The sequence below is a fragment of the Grammomys surdaster genome, unplaced genomic scaffold, assembly GCF_004785775.1.
Source record: "Grammomys surdaster isolate TR1022 unplaced genomic scaffold, NIH_TR_1.0 150, whole genome shotgun sequence".
NCBI lineage: Eukaryota > Metazoa > Chordata > Mammalia > Rodentia > Muridae > Grammomys > Grammomys surdaster.
In genome coordinates, this window is record NW_021604608.1 from 5,588,845 (window position 1) to 5,613,811 (window position 24,967).

Consider the following 24,967-nt stretch of genomic DNA (forward strand, 5'->3'; position numbering starts at 1 on the left):
CTTCCTTCCTTCCTTCCTTCCTTCCTTCCTTCCTTCCTTCCTTCCTTCCTTCCTTCTTGAAGGCTGGCCTTGAACTCATAGAGATCTGCCAGCCTCTGCCTCCCAAGTGCTAGCATTAGAGAAAGGTGAGAGCTGCTATGTCCAGCTTATCATGGTGTCTTATCATAGTAATCACAAAGTAACCAAGACACCATGTCTGTATTCTGGCAGGAGACTGCTGTACATTAAAGTCATATTTAGTCATTTCTAAACTTTCATGTCTTTTCTAGTAATATATGTGTGAATTAGTTTTGTTTTTTCTTAATATATAAAATCATATCACCCAACAATTCAATTATCACTTCAATTTGCAGGTCAGAGACTGAGACAGACACACTGACTATAGGAATCAGGATTTCAAACTGATATTTAGATTTTATTTTCACTGTAGCTTTACTAAGTCAAGGGGTGGAGACAATTCCTGTTTATAATGAATACACAAAGGCACTAAAATGGAATGGTATTCGATAATTATAAAGAAGAAAATCGTGTCATATTCAACAACACAGATAAACTTCAAGGACATTACACAATGGTAAAATGTTACATAGCCCCAGAAGTCAAAGGCAGACAAGCAAGAGAAGGAGGGGACACTGCTAACTGTTAGAGGGCTGGGAACATGGGAGGGGCTGTTTGGTGGGTACAGAGTGGATACTCCCAGAGCTTCACAAACAGAAGTCTCTGGAATGAGATGCACGCAGAACACTATGCTAGAGCTCAGCTGGGTACTAGGAGCTGAAGGCAGAGCTCATCTGCTAGGCTTTAGGTCACAACTACAAACGGTTCAACAAATTGCCTCTCAGTCCACTCAGCAAGTGGCAGAACTGAGATGCCAACTCCTCATTATGGTGTTATGCTTCTTTTTCCTGGGTAAGCAATGCACAAGTAAGAAAAGAGAACTACGTATCCCCCATTCTTATACAGAGGAGAATAAGGTAAAACAACACTATACCTGAAGAGCAAAACTCATAATTTAAAAACAAAAGGTAAATATTTAAGTCTTTACAGTTAGCAAACCTAAATGCTTCTTAGTTTCATCCAATTCCTCTTTTCCATCAGTGGATTAAGTCTTCCTTTATAATCTGTCAGAAAAATGACATTTCTTTTTCACTCATAGTTGGGATTTTATAAACATTTAAATGAACTGTTAAACACCGTAAAGGGCTTGACAGATAACAGGCAACTGCTAAGGACAGAGACAAGCTTTCATTAGGCTGGGAATAAATATTCAAAACTTCAAGAACATTGCCAGGCTGCTTAGTGGACAGGCATTTGGCTGGGCTGCAGGTAAAGGGAAGACTCCAGAGAAACAGGTTTTTTTGTTTTACAGTTAATGAAACACAGAGTTATTTTCTAGTATCATAATTTTTTCTACCGTAAAACCTTTCAAGTTTGACTTACTGCTTGACAGACGCTGGCATTTCTGGTCTGGGTTATTCCTCCCACAAACACCACGCAGGTCAGGAAAATATGAAAGCACAAGTTCACGAGCATGTGCCAGCTCTTGAGACTGATTCGAATCAAGCTGTTGGGGAAAAGCAGAACTTGAACATTCGGTCTGGCACACTGGCAGCGGGGCTGCAGTGAGCAGCTCCAGGTTAACTCCAGCTGCACAAAAGACCTCATTTATATGCTTTAAGTTTAAACTTACTTAAAGAAGTACTTACTTAAAATGTGATCTTACTAACTTAACATATACCCCCCACACACACACACAACTTGACAGTCCATTTAACCTAACATTGTTTCTTGACACTTAGCATTGTATATTCAAAAGACATTATTCATGGACCCAGGGCATGCACAAAAGCTGTACCCATTCTCCATTGTCAGAACATGGACAACTGTCACTAATGAGGTTGAAGCAGCCTGAATTACATGCTTAGTTATGTAGAAATGTCTGTAGTGTACCAACGAGTTTCTGTCCTGCCCAAGCTGGATAGCACACATGGATAGCACAAATGTCCAATGCATTTCCTCCTGGTCTTTTATAACAAAGTGTTGAAGTCTTTTTCTTTTCCTTTTTTTTTTTAAAAAAATTCATCAAAATCACCTTTTGTTTCCGAAGCAAATGTCAAGAAATGCCATACATGTCCAACTTAAACAGGAAAATACATTCTAGCAGAATCTTTTGTAAGGTAAGTTTCCTGCTTAGCAAATCCTTTTAGTTCATTACTTCCAATCAGAAAATAAAAGTTTCGATAGCTGTGTCTCCAATTAACAGAAACCAAATCCTCTATGTAAATGTCACCAACTTTCTTAAATGTGCTATCTTTAAAGATATTGCAAAAGTGAGAAAGCTGTAAGATTCAAACATGGATAGTGGACTACCTAGAAACAGCTCTGCAGGGACCCCTACACACAACAAACACCCCTCTCCTTCAGACCCCTGCTCCTGTGGCCAGCCTCCAGTTCTCACATCCACAGTCTTTTCCAGGTACAACTCCAGCAAACTGGAAATGGAAACATGTCTTCAACAGAGCAGAGAAGGAACAAGAAAATTCCTCAGGGCTGAAATTAGCTCTGAAGTCTTGGGTCTTCATATCCCAGATGTCATGGAATGAAGGCTATGGGCAGTCGACAGTAAGCATCTTTATTTTGTAAGGGTACCACGGGTATCACACTTAAGTTTATCATAACCAATCTCTTACCTGTGGTGGTACATGTAACTGATGATAACGGCCAAGAGACATAAGAGGAGAGTGATGGCGGTGGTATACACCACAGGGTGCAGGAGACTGGCTGCTGGGGTGTACAACTCTGACCCAGTCAGATCCTGAGGGGATAAAAAAAAAAATGGTCGTGGGCTATTATAGACATTTAGCTACTCGGCATTTCTTGAATGTTTGACATGCTGTTGACTAAATCTCTGGCCCCAAATGACATCTCTGTGCTCGATTTGGACTAATGTCTTCCTCCCTTATGTTGTGTTAACTATTGTACAGTTTTGTTTGCTTGCTTAAGAAAGGAAGAGATTATTTTGGCTCACAGTTTCAGAGAAGAGTTCATCACCGCATGCAGTGGTTACAGGAATGGGTAACTGTCTGACCTTACTTCCTCCACAAACAGGAAACAAAGACAGACAATAGGAAGTGAGATGAGGCTATGAATGCTTAATGCTTACCCCAGAGCTGCAGGTCCTCCATGAGGGCTCTACCTTCTAAAGATTCCATAACCTCCACACCCCACCATCCACAATGAATAAAAGATCACTTAAAAACTGAGGCACTGTCCTTCACACAACCCTCTAAATTAGTGTTGGTTAAACAGTGAAACTGAATGTGTTAGGAAAATCATATTGGGATGTCTTAAAGAAAACAAAGATAAATTAATTTACAAAAAAGGAAAAATTTAAAAGGGAAAAAAGGCAAGTAAAAAGACCCTCGTGAACTTGGGATAGGCTGGGATTTCATAAACAGGTTGTAAAGATCATTGACTGCAAACAACCCTAAGAAGCCAGGCACAAAAGCTTGAAGGAATGCTGTTCACACCAGGGGCAGGAGGAGAAAAGGAGACTCGGAAAAGGGCTCTGCAAAACCTATGTGCTCAAAGAGCTTATATTCACTCACAGCCACCAGGAACCAGGAAAACAAGTCAGGCACACTTGGGCTAGCCTCTCCCCTCTTTCTATACTCTCGTAACACAAGAAAAAGACAGTAAAATCACTCTCATCAAACTGATGATTCCAAGGACCAGTAAGAATGACAAGCAACTAAGAAACGTCCTATGAACCAAGACTAAGCTGGTACCAAGTGCAGAGTATGAGCACAGTCACAATTTACCTACGGCACACAGTGCTAGAAAAGAGGAGAAAAATCATGGGGCTTCTAAGTGCTGGAATAGCAACCATGGTGGTTAGTGGTGGGTATAACATGGAAATAACGTTGATCCAAACTCCCAGCATTTATGTACTTTGTCCAGTATTGAAAGTTAATGAAAAAGTGAAGAGCTGGTCCCTCTGATCCTTAGTTTCATCTGGCAGAAGTTTATCCTGCATGGACATCATGAAATGTGTAATGTGTACAAGTGAACTGCTGGAAACAGATCCAACGGAGAAAACCTTAAGGCCATTAAGGCAGGGCTAGAAGCCACTCCTCAGAAGGAAGAAGGGAGGGATGGACGGAGGGAGAAATGGAGAAAGGGAGGGAGGGAAGGGGAGCGAGACAGAGAGACACAGAGACAGAGCGACAGTGTGTTTTTCTCCCTGTGACATGTGAGATGAGATTGAGGTTCTGTGGTATAGTTAGAACAGTAATGCTGGATCACACTGCTTGGATTCTAGTCACTGATCCAAGGCTAAACCTCAGTTCCAGACCTATAGACAAGAGACTATGACAACTGCCTATACCATAAAACCCACAGAGTGCATGACCCTTGAGTGCCTTCTGCAGATCAGCCTCCACCACCTTCTCCACTGCCCTAGCATCTGCAGCACCATAGTGTGCCCAGCGGTAGGTAGCAGATGTCTTCTTAAATCACTTTCTATCTTACATTTTGCTTTTGGGTTGTTGTTGTTGTTGTTGTTGTTGTTTTGAGACAGGGTTTCCCTATGTAGCTTAGTTGTCCTAAAACTCACTCTGTAGACCAGGGTACTCTTGAACTCACAGAGAGCCATCTTATATTTTAAGATGGGTTCTCTCACTGAACTTGAAGTTCACCAATTTGAGTAGAGTGGCTGGCCAGGGCACCGTGGGTCCTCCTGTGTCTACCTCACAGTGGTACTTCTCCTTAATGGTATCCACAGTGACATGTGGCTTTTACTCCAGGTCCTCGATCTTTCACAGCAAGCACTTTACCTACTAAGCCATCACTCCATCCTGGAAGCATGGTTTAGGACAATGTATACAGCAAGCAAGCATGTGTGAAAAGTAGGTGGAAATATATTCATGTTTCTGAACATAGAAATCTCTTCAATATGCAAAGAGCTATTAACTGTAGTTATGTAAAACTGATAGCTGAGGGGTTTCCACTGTGTCTTCACATACAGACATAATTAAAACATCTGATGTAGATGAGTGTGCTGTTTAAAAGTTGTTTAGGCAGAAATCTTGCTGGCATTCTGGTCAACTGTGTACTATGTACTAACTAGAACTGGCACACTCAGTTCCATTATTACAGGAATATGGAAGTAGCCACTGGTCTTCACACCTAGACACCTGGAGCAGCAAAGGCAAAGCAGGCAGTGAGCACTTTGGTCTCATTACTATTGCTGAATGAGGTATTAAGATCCTACATAATGTCTACTCCTATCTGTGTCTCTTGCCCAGAGCTCTTTTGATTCTTCTGACTCCCACTGGGTACTTCTGATATCAATGCAGCAATTCCAACTTCTGCTGCTATTTCCCTCAGGTACTGGACAGCTTCTCTGTAACCGACTATAGGGATGAGCAGAACCAACCAGGATATCATCTACTGTAGACACAGCAGCAAAAACAGTAGTTGTTTCTCATTCTCAACTAGATCATAAAAGGGAAGTGCATGTCTCATCCTCCTAGAAACACGAGCATTTAGACTTTACATAAAGACCTAAGAAGACAGCATGTAAGAAAACAGCATGTAAGGATTACACATATGAGTCAATAAAAGGTTAGAAAACAAAGCAAGAGTTTTCAACTTTAAAATGGCATTACTTCTATCTTAACCTGATTTGAGAACTGTAAGAAAGGTGGCATTTTCTCTTGTAGTCCTGATGATAGACCCCAGGGCTTCATGCATGCTACACAGGCGCACAGAGATATGCTTACAACCTTAAGTGGGTTTAATTCTACAAGTCTGTATAAGGAAGAAGCAACTCTAAATTTTCCACACACTCTATGGTAACTTTACAACTTTGTCAACAATCCCACACGTGTTTCTAGCTTCTGCCTCTAGGTGGCAGTGACATCTCAGAAAACAAGATTCTCTGAAAATAGAGGAGAAAGATCTTAGCAGTTTGCCAGCTTTGAAAAACTGTGTTTCACATTCTTTAAAAGATTAAAAATCTGAAAGATAAAAGAATAGCTTATTCCTTCTAGAAAAGGATTATACTAATTTAAATAGTTTAGAAGAACTGTTAGCAAGTTCAAAAATAGAAGCTTTCAACTAGTATTAGATTAAACAAAAACAAGTTTCACATGGTGGGGTATCACAGTGAAGCTTAAAATGCAGCATTTCTGTGTTTCCTTTATTTTGCTCAACTTCTGATCAGTACTATATACATTTCAGACAATCTTGTATTTCCTATTGTTTCTCCTTCAAATGCTACATGGTTTCCAAATATTTTTTTTCTCACAATGTGAATGAGAAACATTTTAGCCAAAAACCAATCAAAATGCAGAATTGTGGAACCAAGTCTCCACTGAGACATCTACCACATAACTCTTGCTACTAGAGCTCCAGGATCATCGAGGAAGAGGAGGTGGGAAGATCTCAAACTCCCAGAGGAACAGGAAATTTCCTGTGTGATCTTGTCTCTTAGGTATGTCAGAAGCTACAAGTCTCACAACATGACTGCCCAGATATGAGCTGGACAAGGACACCATAAATATACTAATGAGGAAGGCTGAACTAACTCACAAGACCTCAACCTAACACACAAAAAAACTGCAGGCAACTAAGGAAAGCTGAGAGCTGGAGAAATAGTCTTCTCTAGGGAAGACATGCCAATAGGCTGTCCAATACCCAATGGTCAGCCCTGAGAACATACACAGTAAAAACATCATAGACTGAAAAGATTGTATTTATATATTTAGAAGCACACACTACCACTACCACCACCACCAATAACAATTAAGGGAAAAAGAAGTAATGAATTTAAAAGAGAGTAAGGAAAAAGAAGGAATAATGTAACTGTATTAAAATCTCAAAGGGGGGGCTAAAAGGAAATTGTTTCAAACTTTAATTAATGCCAACTCGGGGAAAAATCACATTTTACTTATGTATCGTGTGTGTGTGTGTGTGCATGTGTGTGTGTTTAGGGGTAGGGGGTTGAATGCCATGTGGCCTAGATAGAAGTCAGAGGATAACTTGAAGAAGTCACTTCTCTTCCTCCACCACACATGTGAGACCTAGGGATGGAACTCAGACCTTCAGGCTTGAAAAATGAGTGTTCAGCTAAGAACACTCGTTTAAAGCACAAAATGTAAATAATAGTAAGATTAATAATGATGATGATGATGATGATAATAATAAAGTTGCTTCTAGTGGTATGTATGAAGTACTCCACCCATTAAAGACCCCAAGAGTGTGCATGCTGAAGTGTAGGGATGTTGGATATGGTTCAAGTACACTGCTTACAGCTGTGTGCAAAGATTCATGGTGTTCCTGTCATGACAATCCTATCACCTGCAAAATATTCATTTTCAAGACTCATCTGCCAAGAGACAGATTGGAAACATATTAAATAAGGAAAAGCATTAAAAGACAGAAGCAAAGAAAATGAAGCAAACACTGGGGAAAAGTATTATAATCCAGGCTTGCCTCAAGATCATTTCTATGGGCAAATGCTATCACATTTTTAAAAAAATCACCAAGCATGACAATGTTTCAAGATTATTTATACAAGTATAAAGATAAGTATATTTATCCAAATATAAGTACACGTAATAATCGTAAGTAATACTGTCTAGATATCAGATTCACAATGGAAATTAAATAAATAGGGAAGTCTTGGCTATTTCTGGGCAATGTCTCCATACCTCTAGTGTTCTCTCCGTGCTCTACACATACAACCAAGATGGTAGCACCATGTAACAACTGCAAAATAACTGCAAAGTAGCTACAACAGTAACTAAGGTGGGTCATTTCATCCTGATGTGCTCAGGACAGACAAGATTGAAACAAGTATCTCAAGACTCAGGCAAGTATTTTAGGAGACTTTTTGCATGTATTAATGGAAGTTCCTTTAAGGACAGGTAATAGGCAACAGCAATGGTGAACAAGAGTAGGCAGTGGGACTGACTGCCAACCAAGAGACAATCAAACCTACGCGGCTTCAGTACTGCTCTGCAGCCACAAAACGTATTAAAGTCACTGCCATCCGTTCCTATAGTCATCATCAAATCAAAAAGCTAACAGAGTGGGTAGGTGGTCAGAAACCTTTTGTTAACTGCTGTGCATCAGCAAACAAACAGCCCCACACTGAAGGAGTCAAACTGCAGAAACCTAAGCCATCTCTTCATGTTTTAAGAAGGTCAGAGCCTAGCTGATCTGATTCCCTTGTAGAGCATCCTCTACAAAACACAATTTCATTCATTTCACTTGGTAGTAACTCAATTTCCCTTGAAATCCAGAATCACCTCTTACATAATTAAATGCAGCCAGTTACGTTAAGTTAAAAAGTAAATCCTTCATTTGGGCTTAATTATGCATAGAGAACCATTAGCATATATAGTATTTATACACGAAGCTAACAACGGCCACACCATTAGCACAGCATAGTTGCCCAGGGAGCCGCACTGAATGGTGGTGATGTTCTCATCCGAGTAGAGTATACAGCACCCATCTGACTTCCAGCCTCCTTGTCCGTTCAGCAAGTCGAAGTCCCACTGCGCTGCGACAGCATCTGCTCCGTGGGCGATTCGCCGCAGCGTCACGTTAACAGGGATGTGGTGGGTATCTACGGTCACACCATCTGGAGAAAATGGGAAAGAATGGTATTCCTCAAACAAACTTCATAAACAATTAAATGTCAACCTGTACACTGATGGGCACTCTGCAAGATCTTTTTTCACTAGTGACTCATTGAAACAAAGAACAAAAATAAGCATATTTTAGAAAGAGCAACCAATAAAGCCACAGTGCCCAGCAACTGTTGGGTAACATCTGCCACACAAACCTATTTTTGTGAGGATCACAGGAGTCACTACTGTCCGCCGCTTGCCATCGTCTGCCAACTTTGTTGAATTTCCAGTGGCTGGAAAAAGCTTGCCATTGCGGAAGGCAATGAGTTGAAGCTTATAGAGGGAGTCATCAGTGGCTCGGACTTCTCGCTTTTGTTTTGGTGAGAAAAGGGAGGAAGGAAGCTGAATAGAGGCCTCCATGATGGTGTTCTGAAAAAAACAATACACACACACACACACACACATATATATAATTATAAAATTCACACTAGTATAAAAGAACTTGAACGTTAGTCATGAAAATGTTCGAATCATATGCTAAATATGCTTCCAAAAAGCATATACAAAAAATTAACATTTCAAACAACTGACAAGTTCAGGGAAAAAATAATCTGAGCAGCATACAATGGCATAGGTCAAAAGTATAAAACAGAGAGAAATGCAAGTTCTTTTTCCAAGAGTTTAAAAATAAGGGAATTGTTAATTTTCCCATGACAACACACACAGCTACAACGGACAGCATTAAGCAGATCAAGAGTTTCATTCATCAGTTTTACAGTTAACAAGAATAAAGAGGAGGGGCGAACACAATTAGGTTCACACAATAAAAGAGCAAAATTTTAGAGAAAACAGAAGTTTAAACTCAAAACAGTTACTTCGGCATTCATTTCCTTGAGACTAAGAAATGGTGGTTGGAAAACCATAACAAACAGAAGAGAAAGTACTTGATGGCCACAAAATGTGTCCTCATTTCCTCACACATGTCCTCGGCCAAAAGATCAACAGCAATATTTTCAGTGTTTACTGTAGATTTTAAGTTACACATTCAACTTTAATAAAACACATTAACAAAGTTAAGCATTCAACTTCAATTAAAAAAAATTTATATGCTCAGGAGATACAGATTTCAACTAACTTGAAAATATTCACTAAGGAAAGAATTTATCAGGAAGTCATTTTCCTGGCCACTAACCCCTTTCTGCCCCCAAAGCAATCTTCAGGGAACCAAAAGAATTTCCTCTTGACAAACAAAGGTGATTATTATTTGACTCTAATCATACTTTGCTTGTGAGACTTTCAGAATACTGCCCCACATCCTAAGGCACTGTATAATCTGACTAAAGACTCCTGCTCACATCTATGTCCTAGCTCAGATGTGGTGACAAGAGCCCCACAGCAGGAGCCTCTGCTCTCCGGGCCTAGTGTGCTGGGCAGACCGGGCCCTGACAGCAATGCCTCACTCTTCTGCTGTCCGACAAACCCTTGAATCCATCTATTGGACTTGCTATTTAACAAGGTAATTCTGTTTACAGCAGAAGAGACAGATCAGAACACATGGCTGGCAGTCAAGAGAAAGACTTTACACAAGTCTGAACACCATGCCCTCTGGTGGAAGATTCATTCCAGTGGCTTTCTAGGTGGCTGTCCCCTCTTCTGGACTCTACATAGTGTGCACATCTGTGTTACACAACCAAGGCCTGCAGCTTCAGCACACGCCTCTCTCTGCTCATTAACTAGACAGGAAGGAATCTGGCTGCAGGTAACATTATTCATTTTTCCCCTATGTACTACTTCCTGTCATTTACATTTACTACAAATAGCTCCCTGTTAATAAATGTAACCAAGTCAACGCGCTTACTGAAAGAAAACATTCAAGGGTACTACTGAAGCAAATGATTGACTCTGTAATTATTTAAGTGCTCTGCTTACAATGCAGGCACAGCAAATAGCTGGCAATAATCTGTTGGGTGTTATTTGAGATATTTACATATGACTTTTAAATTAAAGATGTCATGAAAATACGTGTCAGAATTACTGTCTAAGGAAAACCAGGCAAAGGCTCCTATTAGTCTTACAAAGATGATGGAAGTCCCTCCTCTCAGAGTCATAGACAGGAGGAAGAAAGTTTAAGAGCCAGAGGGGATGGAGGACACTCGGAGACTAAGGCTCTGGAATCAAGTGAACGAAGCAGGCATGAATCTGGAGACTGACGCAGCAAGCACAGGGCCTGATGGGTCTGCAGCAGGTCTTCGGAGTATTCATCACAGCTATTAGCTTAGTGTTTCTGTGGCCTCCTGAGTGTGAGAACAAGTGGATCTCTCACTCCTCTGCCTGTTTTTAGGGCTCTTTTCTTTGATATGAAAATATATAAATTTCTTTTAAATGTATAAGAAGTTACCTAAAGATAAAAACCAAGCTATCACTCAATTAATAGCTCATAATCCTACATAACAGACATCTACTCAAGCTTAAGAAAATTACAAAATTCATAAAATAGTCTTGCCAAAGAACTAAAAATTCTCTAGGAGAGTATGTATCAGTGATGATAAGCCAAACCGATGTTTGTGGTTGAAGAACACACGGCAGCCTGATGCAGGCCTGGATTTCCAGGCATACTGAGAATCAGAGAAAAAAACAGTGGGCGAGGACAAAAGGAGAGAGCCTGCAGCCGTCCTAACTCAGGCTTAGATGTAAAATGAAATACTAAATGTCAGAACTAACATTCAACATGCTGAAAAAGGAAATCTAATACTCCGAAATTAAAACAAAAAACTAATCTTGAGCTTACAAAACTAATCAAAAACAATAAAGAAAAGGCTCATAGCAAAAACTACAGACTCACAGCCTTTACATAGTCAGAGCTTCTAAACTTCCTTCAGAACCCAATAAAGAATATTACCAAATAATAATTACAGGTTCCATGGGATAAGAGAAGGAGCCCCAGGGTGCTGAGGAGATGAATTACAGCTGCATCAATAATGGCCACAACTCATAGTAAGAATGCAAAATGTATGTTTCCTTCCTTTAAAAGAAGTGGGCTCACCACTGATGGGATGGTTGTAAATCTAATTTTAGAAATCACTGAAGAACACATAATTTGTTACATTCCTCATGACTATACCTTTGTCTGCTGGCCTGAAGGCAGGAAACAGTTTATGATTTCAATTAGTCACATGTGGGTTTTAAGACTGTGTGGATTCCAGCAATGAGCAAGATACATACACATAGGAATCACAGCTAATAAATGGGAAGCATCTCTTAAGAGGCCCTGAGAAGTGCACCACTGTGGCTTCTACTAATCATTGTTGGAAGATGGCAGGCAAACATGTTTTGAGTGGCTGTGACTCCCTCCTGCTTGAGAGACAGGGTGATACTGCTCACTTTCCTTCAATGTGTGTCTCAACTTCAGAAGACTTCCACTGACCTCGGTAACAAAGGATGGAGGGAAGCACGGCCAGGAAAGGTCAGAAGCTGCAGAGCTGTGAGGGCCACGATCACTGGTGCTCTGGCAGTAGTGCTTTGGCAGTGGGAGGAAAGTAGTAGGGGCCCAGGAAGAAAAGAGTGCTGACTTAACAATAAGCCAGAATCGCATGTTCTAATATCAGGAGTTTTGTTTCACTATTAATTTTAATACAAACAGGTAAATCATGAACACATATGAAAGGTATGTTATCATCAGCCTTTCAGTATCATCTATGGCAAATTACTAAAAAGAAGCATGATACATGTTAACTCAAACCTGAAAGCATTTTGGATAGACATAAGCATCTTGTAAAATAATACGGTCTTCCTCCATAAGAAACATTCAAATTTTAGACAATATTTTTAACTTTTATAAAATTCTAACAGTAAAGACAGGATGAGTTAAAAAAAAAAACAGAGAATTCAAAACAACAAAATAACAATTTATTCACTCATGCAATTGTAAAAAGATGTCATGTCCTAAGGCATTTTCTTGTCTGTAACTAGACATTTAACTACCTCTTGCTTAACTTCTTACTATAGATAATGAGGGTGGGGAGCTTTTAGGATTCATTTTCAACTGATTTTCTTTGTTAAGAACATTTAACTGTTAATTTTATTCAATAGTTTTTAGAGATTAGGTTATTTTGTGTTTGGCCCTGTATTGTCCCCAAAGACATGATCAGGTCCTCAAATATTCATAATTTAGACAAGAGAGAGGTGATGCCCATTGCCACGAAGAATAAAGCTAACCCTGAGGAAGCACAGTTGTAAACATCAACATAGCTTCCTCCTTTCATCTTTTCACAGTCATCTAAGTTTGGTACCATTTCATAAGTCCCTGCCAATAGTATGGAACTGAGAGTCTGAGAGGCAGAGACCCTGGTCTCAGTATACACAGCTAGGTAATAGGGAAGGAGAAGACAAGGAATGCAGGCTACATAGCTGCAGAGACCACAGTCAGTCACATCACATGACCTTAGGGGACCAATGCACCATCAGAAAATTTGCAAGTGTTCTAGCAAATACACAAAGCACCTTGGGATTAACAGGGACTAATTCTGTGAAGAAGGAAAAGAAGCAGCAGTCTGCACAGAGCAAGAGTGTCTTCCAAGAAGGGAAAAGCTAAGCATTTGAGAAAGGGCAGAAATCAAGGTAGGAAGAATGAAGGCACTTAATGACTGGCCTGGAAATGGTGAGGGCTTCAGCTGGGATACAGCCCCAGGTGTCTGGGACGAGAGACATGTGGAATGTTCAAGGATAACTCTGCTGTATCATACAATATCATCAACAGCAAAAGGAATCATTGGGGAAGTAAATATTAGAACAGCTTTGCATGCTGTTCTTTCACGCACCTGGAACTCTTACCGTGGAGTCTACTGAGGCCAGGCTTCATTAAATCTGCAGAAGCTGACCTGCCTCATATGATCCTTTTAGCCCCTAAACATAACCACTGACAACAAACAGTGGACACTGTCAGCAGAGCATGATGATAAGAAACCAAGGACCAAAGAGTAGGGTATGAGAAGACTGGCCAGATAGTATTAGCTAAGACTTAGTGGAGGTGACATTTGCACTGAGTCTTATCACGTAATTAAGGAGCTGGGAAAGTAGGGAAAGGTATAAATTTCCAGGTAAAGAACTAGCATGTGCTTGCTCTCACAGTGTAGGAGACGAACAAAAGAAGATTGCCATCATTAGACAGAGAGGAGAAGCAGTAACAAGGAATGTGGGACAGGAGAGCTGAGGGAAGTTGCCCAAGTCAATGGCAGACTCCTCCAGAGACTGGCTGTCCTTATAAGAGATGTATAAGGTCAACTTTGCACCAGGGGATGACACTGTATAGACATCACAGGCATCAACAGCCATCACTCACTATGGAAAGATTGTCATGGTGCTCCCATCAGAGACCCCATAGGGCCAGTTGGCACTCAAGGGCTGGAACAGCAGCTACATGACTGGAAGGGATTTCAACATACATTCACTAAGAGGTTAATAATAGCATGTGCATGTGTTCAGCACTCAATAGCCCAGGTAAAAGAAGGACTTAAAGAAACAGCATCAAGACATAGAAGTTGAACAGGAATGTGCAAGGGTTTGGCAAATGTGGGAAGCTCCTAAAACATAGCATGACTTCTTCACTTATGAATTCTGACAATGAGACATACTCAGCAAAAAACATCCTTTGACCTTTGGTCTTCCCTAATAGTAACTGGTAGTGTCATACTCTCTTGTAATACTGGGCGGCGGCAGCAAGCATAGGTCTCCACTGGCCATAAGGCCACAGAGTGGATGTCAAGACTCCACAGCATCATGTGTTGTTCAGCTAGAAAATACAGGATCTCAAGTATATTCCCTGTATTCTCAACAGCATTATTTTCAACCAAAAATTGTTTTATAAGGATGAATCTATACTACAAGCCAGGAAAATCTGCATGGGAAAGTATAAATATAGCTAGGGTGAGAGTATGTAGGTATGCACAAAAACAAACCCAGACACACAAGAAACAAGCCAGATGCCTTCTGCTACGTAAAGGCATCTTTTATACAGATTCAACTCAGATGTTAATGTGTGTCCACACTGAAGGGGGATTCGTTCGTTCAAGTAATCCAGTTAGCATATTTTTGAAGCATTTTTTAATGTATACACAGAAGGAACAAACCAGTTGCCCAGCTCCAATCTTTAGGGATGAGGAAAGTCCTCTGTTAGAGTGACAAATCTGAAGTGCACTTTCTACTACTGACATCCAACCGTCTAATTCTTCATCGTGAAGAATATGTCCCCCCTACCCTGTCTCACCATAACCAACCATGAAACAGGAACAATGACATAGAGTGTCTTGTTCTCTTGCCACAGGGTGATCTTAAAAGGAGAATAGTCTGTAAGATGCAGATCCCAGAGTGTTCACATGATACCCTCACTGTTAGCTGGGAGTGTTCTCTTGATACAGGGGCAGGCTGTGAAACCCATGAAGTATAGGTGGCATCACTTCCGTCCCTTTCTACCAACTGTAAGCCATCAAATCTCAAGTCCTCCTCAGAAACACATGCTTATCTTGAATGCGCTCTGTATGCTGCTATCTCAGGTGCAGGAAGGTAAGTGAGTTGGACTACAGGTGGTGGGCTGTGGTATCGTGTACTCGCACCAGGCCAACAGTAGCAGATCAATCTGGCCAATTTGCCACTGAACACAAAGTACTGAGTAAAGGCATCATCAAATGTACTCGCCCACTTTAGACTGTCTTAGTGGCTACAGTAATTCTACACTCACCATGCTTAGCTGTCCTTATGAAGGGCATCAGGGTAAACTATGAGGAAACACATGGTTATTCATCCTCTGAGTGGACACATTAGGTACCTTCAGCATATCAGAGCACCTATGTGAGCAAGTATTTGGCAGACTCCTTATAGCTAAAAGCCACTGAGAACATGACAGAACTAAGTGAAATGCAAACATGTGGGTCCATCAAGGGACTGCCATTCTGTTTCCACTCCTTCACTGTGGCTGAGGCAAACTCTGAAATTGTGCAAATAAGCTTTAAGCTTTTTCTTTTTTTTCATTGCTCAAAAGACAATAACATCATCGATACTTTTACAAATATACACTGCAATTTTGGATTGTTTTAAAAATACATGTCACATATTGACATTTCTTTTCCAAAAATGTGACATACATTTGTGATTTCTCTAGATACTATAGGCACACTGCCAAGAGCCCACAATAATTTTATGGTTCATGAAAATGCTTTAATGTCTTAAAACCAAAACAAAACTTTTATATAAAAGAAAAAATTCTGATAAATAATATTAATACATCTGCCTTTATACCATGGCAATCAGAAAACCAGTAGTTTTTGGTATTTCCAATAGAGAAAGGCAATATGAAGGCAAACCTGAGTGGTTGTGAAGTCTCCATGTTCTACCTCTGTCAGGGTTTCCTTTAAAACAGTAGCACAATATTTCAAAGCTTCTCCCCAATGGCTTTAAAAAGACATACATGTAAAAACAACAGAAGACCCAGCCTTTCGTGGCACTGTAGAGGAAGAGATCGCCTCCCCTCCCTTCTGCTAGCTGCAGTTGGGAGAGCTGGTCCTGATGAGGTCATGAGAGAAGGAGAGCTGGTCCTGGATACAGGAGTTATAGGTGAGCTGGCCCAGAGTGAGCAAATGAGTGTGTTAGAGCCGGTGGGCTGACCAGCTCAGATACCTCTCCGGCCCAGATCCAGGGCTTTGAATTGGCCCACATCAACATCTACCCAATTGATGAACTGCTGGAATGCATGAAGGTGCCTATCCTACAGATGCAAAACTACAGGATCTTCATGATACAGGACAACAGGATATCCGAGAGGAGTCCCAGTGAGATTCCAAAACTGATAGAGTGGCAGAAGCCAGAGGCCTCCTACCAGACCAACAAATCACTGCAATGAACATTTGCAAGAAAAAAAGTATGGACAAAAGGATGTGTGGGACGCACTGTGACACACTATAGCTTCCACAATGAGCGTTTTGTCCTCTGCTAAGAGGGAGGCTACAGGTTATGAGGGAGGAGGGTGAGTACAAGGGGAGGGAAGAGAAGTAGGATTGGGGGGCATGATATGACATTCACAAAGAAGCAATATTAAGAGTTTAACAAGACTTCTGTGTAAAGCCACACTGAGTATTTGAATTTAAGCAAAGGTAACTTTAAATGACCAGAGAAGACAGTATACACACACCTTCAGGGCCAGGCTTGAGAAGGTGCTAGAAACATTGCATTTGAAGCTCAGCTGCTTGTCCAGGTTTCCATCCGGGTCCCTTCGTCCATAGTCAGAAAGACCTACGCGGTCGGAGGCAGCCACTTTCTGGAACACGGAGCAGGTCATCCCTGTGAAGCCAGCAGCCTTGATGACATAAGCTTCCAGAGCAATGTTGGGTGAATACTGCAAAAGTCAACCAAACAGGAGTTAGAATGTGGGGTGAGGGAGGTGTTCTAGGACTTCACACACACACACACACACACACACACACACACACACACCTTAAAGAAGTGGAGAAGGTTGTGCATATGAAAGGTTCAAGGAGGCAGGCATGGAAGGGGCAGGTGGGCAAAGGGAGGGATGATGTGACTGATACTTAACTACATAAAGAAAGTAAAAGTAATAGGAACCTGGGGCAGGCACTATAGCTCAGAATAGAGCATTTGCTTAGCACACATGAGGCCCCGCATTTGAACCTCAGCATTACAGATAAAAAGAAATAATAAAAATAATTTTAAAAAATACCTTACAGCTAATAAACTAAAATTTGAAGTTTTTTGTTCACACAATGAGCTGTGAAAAAAAATCTGTAGCAACCTCCCACATGCACGGAATGACTTCAGAAAGAAGAGGAGGGAATCCTGGTAACACTCAAAGTACCCACACTGTCTCCACATGTGGAAAACAAGCAGGCTGCTTGCACTGAATTCACAGAAAAAAAAAAAAAATCTGCAGACTCACTCTAACGCTTATTTTTTCCCCTAAAAAAAGTAAGGCAGATGCTGATCCAAATGGCAGAAATTAAACCAAGTTAAGTAGTAAATTAGGTCAGGATAATTGCCTAAAACAGATGGCACCTGCCGATCCCCCAGCTTTAAAGGAATTCAAAGGTGACCTGAACTTAGGGGATCACTAAGATGTACAACCTGTCAATCCACAAACCCCCATGTCTGTACCCTGGAGGATCCCCTGAATGTCTCCCACACACCACCCATGCCAGGGAAGGCACAGGAAGAGAAAAGGTGACAGTTTCACTTTCAGACCTGCTAAAGTGGCAGGCTGAACTGCACATCTAAGGGAGCCGTGGTGACCGGCCTTGCTGTGAGGATGTACGTATGCATTAGCGTTTGCTTCATGCATTCACCCTGTGAGATCAGCATTAACTACACACATAAGCTAATAACGTATACTCTCAATAACTGCTGGATAACAATGCACAAAAATCCAGTAGAGTTTCTGGACCATCACGTCAAGCACAATTGATGCATGAAGCTTCCCTGGGGAATAAGAAAGCCATCCTTCTGGAGAAGCCCTCATCTTCATATTCTTCTTCATAAACCATCTTGACTTACTATACCAACCCCCACCCCCACCCCTTTCCTGGTTTACTTTCTCCAGGCTCAGACAGCCTATGGTCAACCATCATCTTAAAGTACTAAATGGAAATCTCCGGTTATAATACTCATAAATAACTTTTTTCATTGTTATAGTCGTTCTATGTTACCATTAGGTGTTATTATCAATCTCTTATTGTGCCTGATTTATAAGCTGAGCTTGGCAGGTGTGAACACAGTGGATAAAATGGCATATGCAGAGCTCTTGACTACCCATGGCTTCAGGCATACACTGGGGCCTTAGAATACTTTCCCAGGGATAAGGGAGGCAGCTGTGTAAGCAGCTGTGTAACTCTTGAAGCCTGTTTTGCATGCCGAAATGGTCTTCACTCGGACGCCATCACTTTTATTATGCCCTTCTATGGCAGAAGGACCTGGGAGGGCAGCTAAAGAAGAAGGAAGCGGTAAGAAGGGAGCAGGTGTAAACAGTTGGGGAGGCTACTGAAAGACAAGTGGGTCTCCAGTCAGGCCATGCATCTAAGAGCGAAACTGCCATGAACTTAGCGGTGAGACAACAGCTACATTATGCCTCTAATTACATAATTACTAGGGGACAGAATTCTAATCTTAATTGAACTAAAGGTACAATAACACACAGGATGATCAAAACGGCCTCAGGAACTGTAGAACACTCAACTTCCTTGTAATAGTCAAGAGACTTAAAATCATTAATCAGATCAGAGTATGACAGCTAAGGGAGTAAGCCATTTATTTATCACAATTTTAGAACACAAGGATGCAATACACAAAAAAATTTACGAGTTCAACTTAGCATGAACAAAATTTAATACTGTTTAACTGAGAGATTATTATATTGTATTAACTGCTTTCCAAATGTTGGAGGGCAGCCCAGTCCTTTAAGATCGAACCTGAGGCAAGCTATCGGACATTTTCCTGAAACATCCTTTGGGGCTCAGAACTGAGAATTACCTTGGATGGACAGTGGGGGGGCATGCTGGTAGAGCCATACACATATTTCTTATTTTTGTTGTAGAATTCATTTCAGTGGATTAGACAGTGACAGCCATTCAAATTACATAACACAAAAGCATTTCCCAGTTTCTGAGAAAACAGATTAGTCAGAAGCAAAATTAACTCCTCAAATAGTTTCAGAGAAAGCTGTTCTGTGCTATAGCAGGAGACAGCGACACCATGACAGGGTAGAGACAAGGCCCTTGTAGGTTAGAGTGGCCATATTCAAATCCTCCTGCAGGCCTATGACAACGTTGTACTTACTGTGGAGTACACATGCGCCCCACTGGCCAGGCGATGTGTGGCAATGCGCTGCAGGCACTGGACAATTCGACTGCAGGCCTTTGCTTCCCTCTGTGCCAGCCACAGGACCCGCTCATCGGCCAACATAATGTTGCTTGCCACATCAACCATCACATCACCAAGCTGTGGAGCAGACCAGAGAGAGGAGAAAGATGTTAAAAGCCAGGGCGAGCTGCTGAACAGACACAAAATAAAAACTTAAAATTAAAAAACATTGTTTTAAAGGATGAGATTGGCTTCTGTATAAATCTGATGTGAGAAAACTGTATTTGTTTCTCATTCAAGCCCAGATAGGAACAGCACGCTCAATTATGGCCATTTGGTAATATTTAGCTCCAAACAGTACTTAAGTAGCCACTACATCACTAGTGACAAGACTGCTGTGCATCATCTCAGAGGAAAAGAAAGGCAATTAGATTAATTAAGGAGGAGAATGTGACACACTGTCACAGACAGACTTCAGCTCATCATCTAGAAAACCATTATGAACATTTTGTGGATATCAGCTTAAACGTCTATTAATTATACACACTACCTGCAGTATCTCTTCCATCTCCTGGCATATTCAAAATACCAATCACCTTCACCACCCCGAGTACCCACAGTGTGCCTTGTACACATGTGATTCCCCCACTGTGAATGAACTCCCTCCATTCGTCTCAAGTCACAGAACACCTGATAGCCCAGAGCCATGTAACGCTCACCCTAGGAGGTGCTCCCCCTGCTGCTCCTTCCATGCAGAGCACCCACTCTGCTCTTATTTGCACAACTGCACTTTCCAGGCACAGGAGAAGGCAATAATAGCAGGAACAGGTCACTTGCTTCCTGGTTACTGCAGTCAAGTTACCACAGGAAAATGCACTGGGCAGCCTGTTTGCTAAGGAGACCCACCCAAGTCAAGGGAATTCTGAACAGTATCTTGAAGGGAGACCTTGGCAGGGGAAACGGAAAAGAAACATTTCGGAGGCTGGAGCAGAGCTTTGCAAGACTGCTGGTCCTCATACCACAAAGCAAGCATCAAAGGAGTTAAGCTGCAATGTCAAGCCAGAAAGCCAGGGCTGCTTTAGCAAATGGCTTTTGATCATCCCAGAAGATCCCAGCTAAGGCCCTCAACCCTGCTTTGCATCCAATACTCTGCATAAGAAGTATGAAGAAGATGGCTGTGGAGGTTTAGGAAGAAGTCCAGTCCACCCTAACATGGTCCACGTAGAAAAGAGGTCAATAGAAACCCTCCAGATCCTCATTCTATGACCATGGGCAGAACGATGTCAGTGCATGGGTGAATCCTAGCACTCTAGATGCCTGGCTAGACGCCTGGCCAGACAGGCACCTCTTCGACCAAGAAAAGAGGGAACTACAGTCCAGTGCCTTCTAAATGATAAGCACAGGCTCCTGAAACCAGTCCTCACACATGCCCATAGCAAGCACAAAACTATGTTGGCTTCTTTCATTATTGTACTACCCCTTTTGAGGGAAAAGGTAAAAATAAATTTCAATCTCCAAAGCAGGTGGGCTTTCTAAAACAAAAAGCTTTGTACTAGATAGAGCCATAAGAGGGCACCTTGTTCAGATTTTCTCTACAGATTTAACTGGCAGAGTAAACGGATCTGATGAGGACCCCTAGACAGTATCATTTTGGAGACTCATCTTGGATTTCTTTTGGAGACCACCAACTCTGTAAGATGCTACTTCACATACACGACGAGTTCCCCAAACATACACAGTCAGCAAATGGCTGTCTGATGGTCTGCATCGCCAGAATCCATATTAGTAAAGTTTTATTCTGGCCCCTTAATAGACTTTCCTCTGAGGCACTTGACTACTGCCCCTTTGCCAACTTGAAGCAGCTAAGAGCTGCCTTCACCTCCAAATGTATGAGCAGCAGTTAGGGTGATCTCTGAGATGGGGGATTGAGAGACTGGGAGTTAGACAGACTCCCTGTTAGGCAGACAGATAGGGAGAGGGGCCACGGCTAGGTAATAAAGGGGGGTGAATTTCTAAGACTGCCAGCTTCTTCCTTAGCCTCCTGACTGGAGACAAAAGCCTGGCAACTTAAAACAAAGTCCTTGCCTCCTTTTGTGTCTCATCAGCATGCTTCCTGCTGAAGGCCTGGCTCAGCAAGTTCAAGGACTACTCAGGATTTGTCATAAAATAGTTCTGGGTCAATCAGGCTTAATGTTCTTCAAATCCTGAGTTAGGGAAAAACAAACAAACAAACAAACAAACAAACAACAAAATAAAACCTCTTCCGAGGCTATAAAGCCCCCAGCCCTCCAGAAAAGACTAGATTTTTCAGCTTCTGATTCCCTCAGCTTTTTCTCTAGGTACCTGTTACATGTGTGTTTCCTCAATCACAATGAAAGACTTCCTTCAAAGTCGTAAGAAATGAGGTGGAGGCACTTTGTATATCTGTTTTCAGATATCAAGGCTTAATGCCTCAACCACGAACCTTGCTCTAACCACAAAAAAGTTCCTAACTTTGTACTGCACATATCACAGAACATCAAAGCTTCATTCCAACTTTAATTCCCTGCAGTCAGGGGACTAAAATGTGTTATTTCCACATATACCTTAGTACCTGGGAAGACTCAGTCGACCTGCCGATGGTCATTCCATCCACAGTTCAATGTTCATTAGTGGTGCTCTCTTACATTATCACCGAATAAACACTGACTGACTGTGACTCACTATCCTGAGCAGGGGGCATGGAGCACTGGAGGAAACACACATGCTTCACTTTCCAGCTTATAGCACAGGAAGAAAACAGGCATGGAATTCTCATTTTAAAATGTGATTCCCACTGAGATCACTGCCCCACAGACTTAGAGTAAAAATGTGACAGAAACTGATGACATATAATCAAAACATTCCATTTCAACTGACTCCCACATTCTACCACATTCTCCCAGGCATGAAGCAGGACCAGGGTCAACTGAGAGAATAGCTAGGAGGGACTGGGCAGTCGTGGTGGTGTACAGTTACACGGAGAAAGCAAAAGTCCAGGGCTGTGTCCAAGAGCTGGGAAGACCAACTTGGGCAGCAGTGAGACATCCTGTCAAAATGAAAGGAAGAGTAAGAAGAAGAAGTAGAGGACGAGAGGGAAGAGGAAAAAAAGAAGGGGGGGAACACGAGGAAGAGGAGTAAGAACAAGAAGAAAATGTGGAACAGGAGAAAAGGAAGGGGGAGGGAAACAGGAGGAAACAAAGGAGGGAGGGGAGGGAGAGGCAAAGGGCAGAGCGGAAAGGGTAGGGAGGAATAGGACACAACAGCAGCAGCCACCACCAATCTGCACAGTTTCACTCATTTAATGTCATAGGCAACACGGGAATACCCACACCCTACATTTTCCTACTGACAACAGATACTGCTGGTGAGGACCCTTATTTCTGAGTATAGAAGATAGCTATTGACTCCTACACCATGTTCTGCACCTGCCAATCAGATCAATCAGACATTGACACAAATGAACTCCATCCTTAAATGCAAATTGAGAATGGCTGGAAAAATGCTTTTTATTGTCTACTATTCTGGTTTGCTGTTACTTCAGGATTTTATCCAAAAATGTGTGATGAAGTCCTCAGACATGCTCGGTGACCATCAGAATTGAATTGCTTTTGGTTATGAAGACTTCAGAGATAAAATACACAAAAGCACTGATTGCACTTAAGGCAAAGCCACAAGTATAAGCTACTATAGAATGGCATGATTTTAATGAAATGTGCTTTGTATTTTTTACAGAATTAAGCACATAAACTTTCTGAGGATCTGACCGTGAAATCTGACAGGCTAGTCACCTCTCCTGAAGCCCTATGGTTATAATGCAAACCAATCACTCCAACCTCCAGGTCATGCCAGGGTCAGAAAGGCGCTTGTGCAAATCACTGTAAAGGAAAGAATGACCCACACAGAAGTCACTAAGCAGCTCTAAGAAGTTCTTTGACTACACGCACATGCACACTCACTGATTCTTCTGACCCTTCCATGACTGGAGCGGCCTACAAGAAACAACCCAAGAAGAAACCCATGCTTAACACATGCTTAACATCCTGCTTTTGTTTCTCATACCTGTATGTGTGTGTTCAGGAATATTTTCTGATCTATTGGAGCGTTCCTTACCACTATGACAGATTCTGAACTCTTTCCATAACTGAGTCACAGAAGCATGGGGTATTTTGTGACTCTCTGCTATAGGGAATATACTAAGTTCTTAGCCATTTGACATGGAATAATGAGAAAAATGGCTCATTCTCAGCTAAAGCTGTCAGTCTTGTTGTCTCTATATCTCCTTGTAGATAGTGTGGTTACAGTATCCAACTTGGGTTTCCAGCCTTAGCAACAGGCTCCATCACCCACTGAGCCAGCCCTAAAGGTCTTTTGTTGTAGAAAACTTATGTATAAAACACAGCCAAGTCAAGTCAGCTCTTAACTACTCCATCACTGAAGGAGGGGAGGAGGCTGGGAGGAAGGAAGTGGGAGAGAAAACCAAATGCACAGGCTATATAAATAAGATTGACGACTGAAAATCGTCCCAGTTAGGTGAGAAGACGAGACAGGAGTTAACAATAACATTTTCAACACTCCTGAAATTTTCCAATAAAATGTTCACAGGAGCCTAATCCCGAAGGGGAAGAAATTCAAATGAACAATATAATGCAGAAAATGAAAACTCGGCAGCAGGTCTCGGAGCCTCTGCTGAAGACGTGCTGCAGCAGATTCTCAGAAGCCATCCTAGGATGACAGAGTGGAGCACAGGCAGGAAGGAGAACAATCTGTCAGGAGCCCAGCAGGTGACTGCTCCAGGAGGCTCACACTGCCAAGCACTGGGTCTTTGAAAAGCTTAGTGAGCGAAGTCTAGCAAGTATGACTAAGCAAAAGAGCTGGGAAACACTGGAAATAAAGATAACCAGCAGCATCAGAATGGAATGGTTACATTAATATAAGTATATGTGCACAAACACAGATTTGTGGATAGGATGCATAAAAATGTGCTGGGTGAGCTCACGGGGGACTTTTGTTCAGTCACCTGGAGCACAGGAAAGGAGTCCAAGGCAAAACCAATCCTGCTCCTCATGAACCTCCTCCTCATCACACACATTAAGTATTGACCTCATAAGAAAAACTCCTCTAGTAAATACAGAGGACACATTTACACCCAGAGAACTTGGGCTGCCTTTTTATGGCCACTAAATACACCTTTTTAGGTCTGTCAGGGTCTATCTTTAGGTAGCTATCCTGACACAATTTGGCTCCTGGCTTAACCTAGCTGAAATCAACCAGATTTAAGAGCAATAGCATCAAAATATGTTAGCTATGTACAGAAGCATGGGCCATACCCACTGCAAAGACCCTGCTGAACGTACTTGAGAAATTCATTTAACTACTGTCATATCTTATGAATGTGCATCTCAGGCTATCTTAGCATAATTTAATGCAGTGGTAATTAACAGTCCTTAAATCCT

At 41.7% G+C, this 24,967-nt stretch overlaps 1 protein-coding gene across 1 annotated transcript in view; it reads right to left on the minus strand.

Moving 5' to 3' along the window:
- The window catches only part of Adgra3 (adhesion G protein-coupled receptor A3), a 93,528-nt gene that overhangs the window by 10,165 nt on the left and 58,396 nt on the right, over positions 1-24,967 (minus strand). The window contains exons 11-16 of the mRNA XM_028765238.1: positions 19,470-19,631; positions 16,819-17,022; positions 8,855-9,068; positions 8,442-8,650; positions 2,691-2,815; positions 1,441-1,564 (exon numbers count right to left, since the gene is read on the minus strand). Of these exons, the coding sequence (XP_028621071.1) occupies positions 1,441-1,564; positions 2,691-2,815; positions 8,442-8,650; positions 8,855-9,068; positions 16,819-17,022; positions 19,470-19,631 (1,038 nt within the window). The remainder of the gene's footprint in view (positions 1-1,440; positions 1,565-2,690; positions 2,816-8,441; positions 8,651-8,854; positions 9,069-16,818; positions 17,023-19,469; positions 19,632-24,967) is intronic.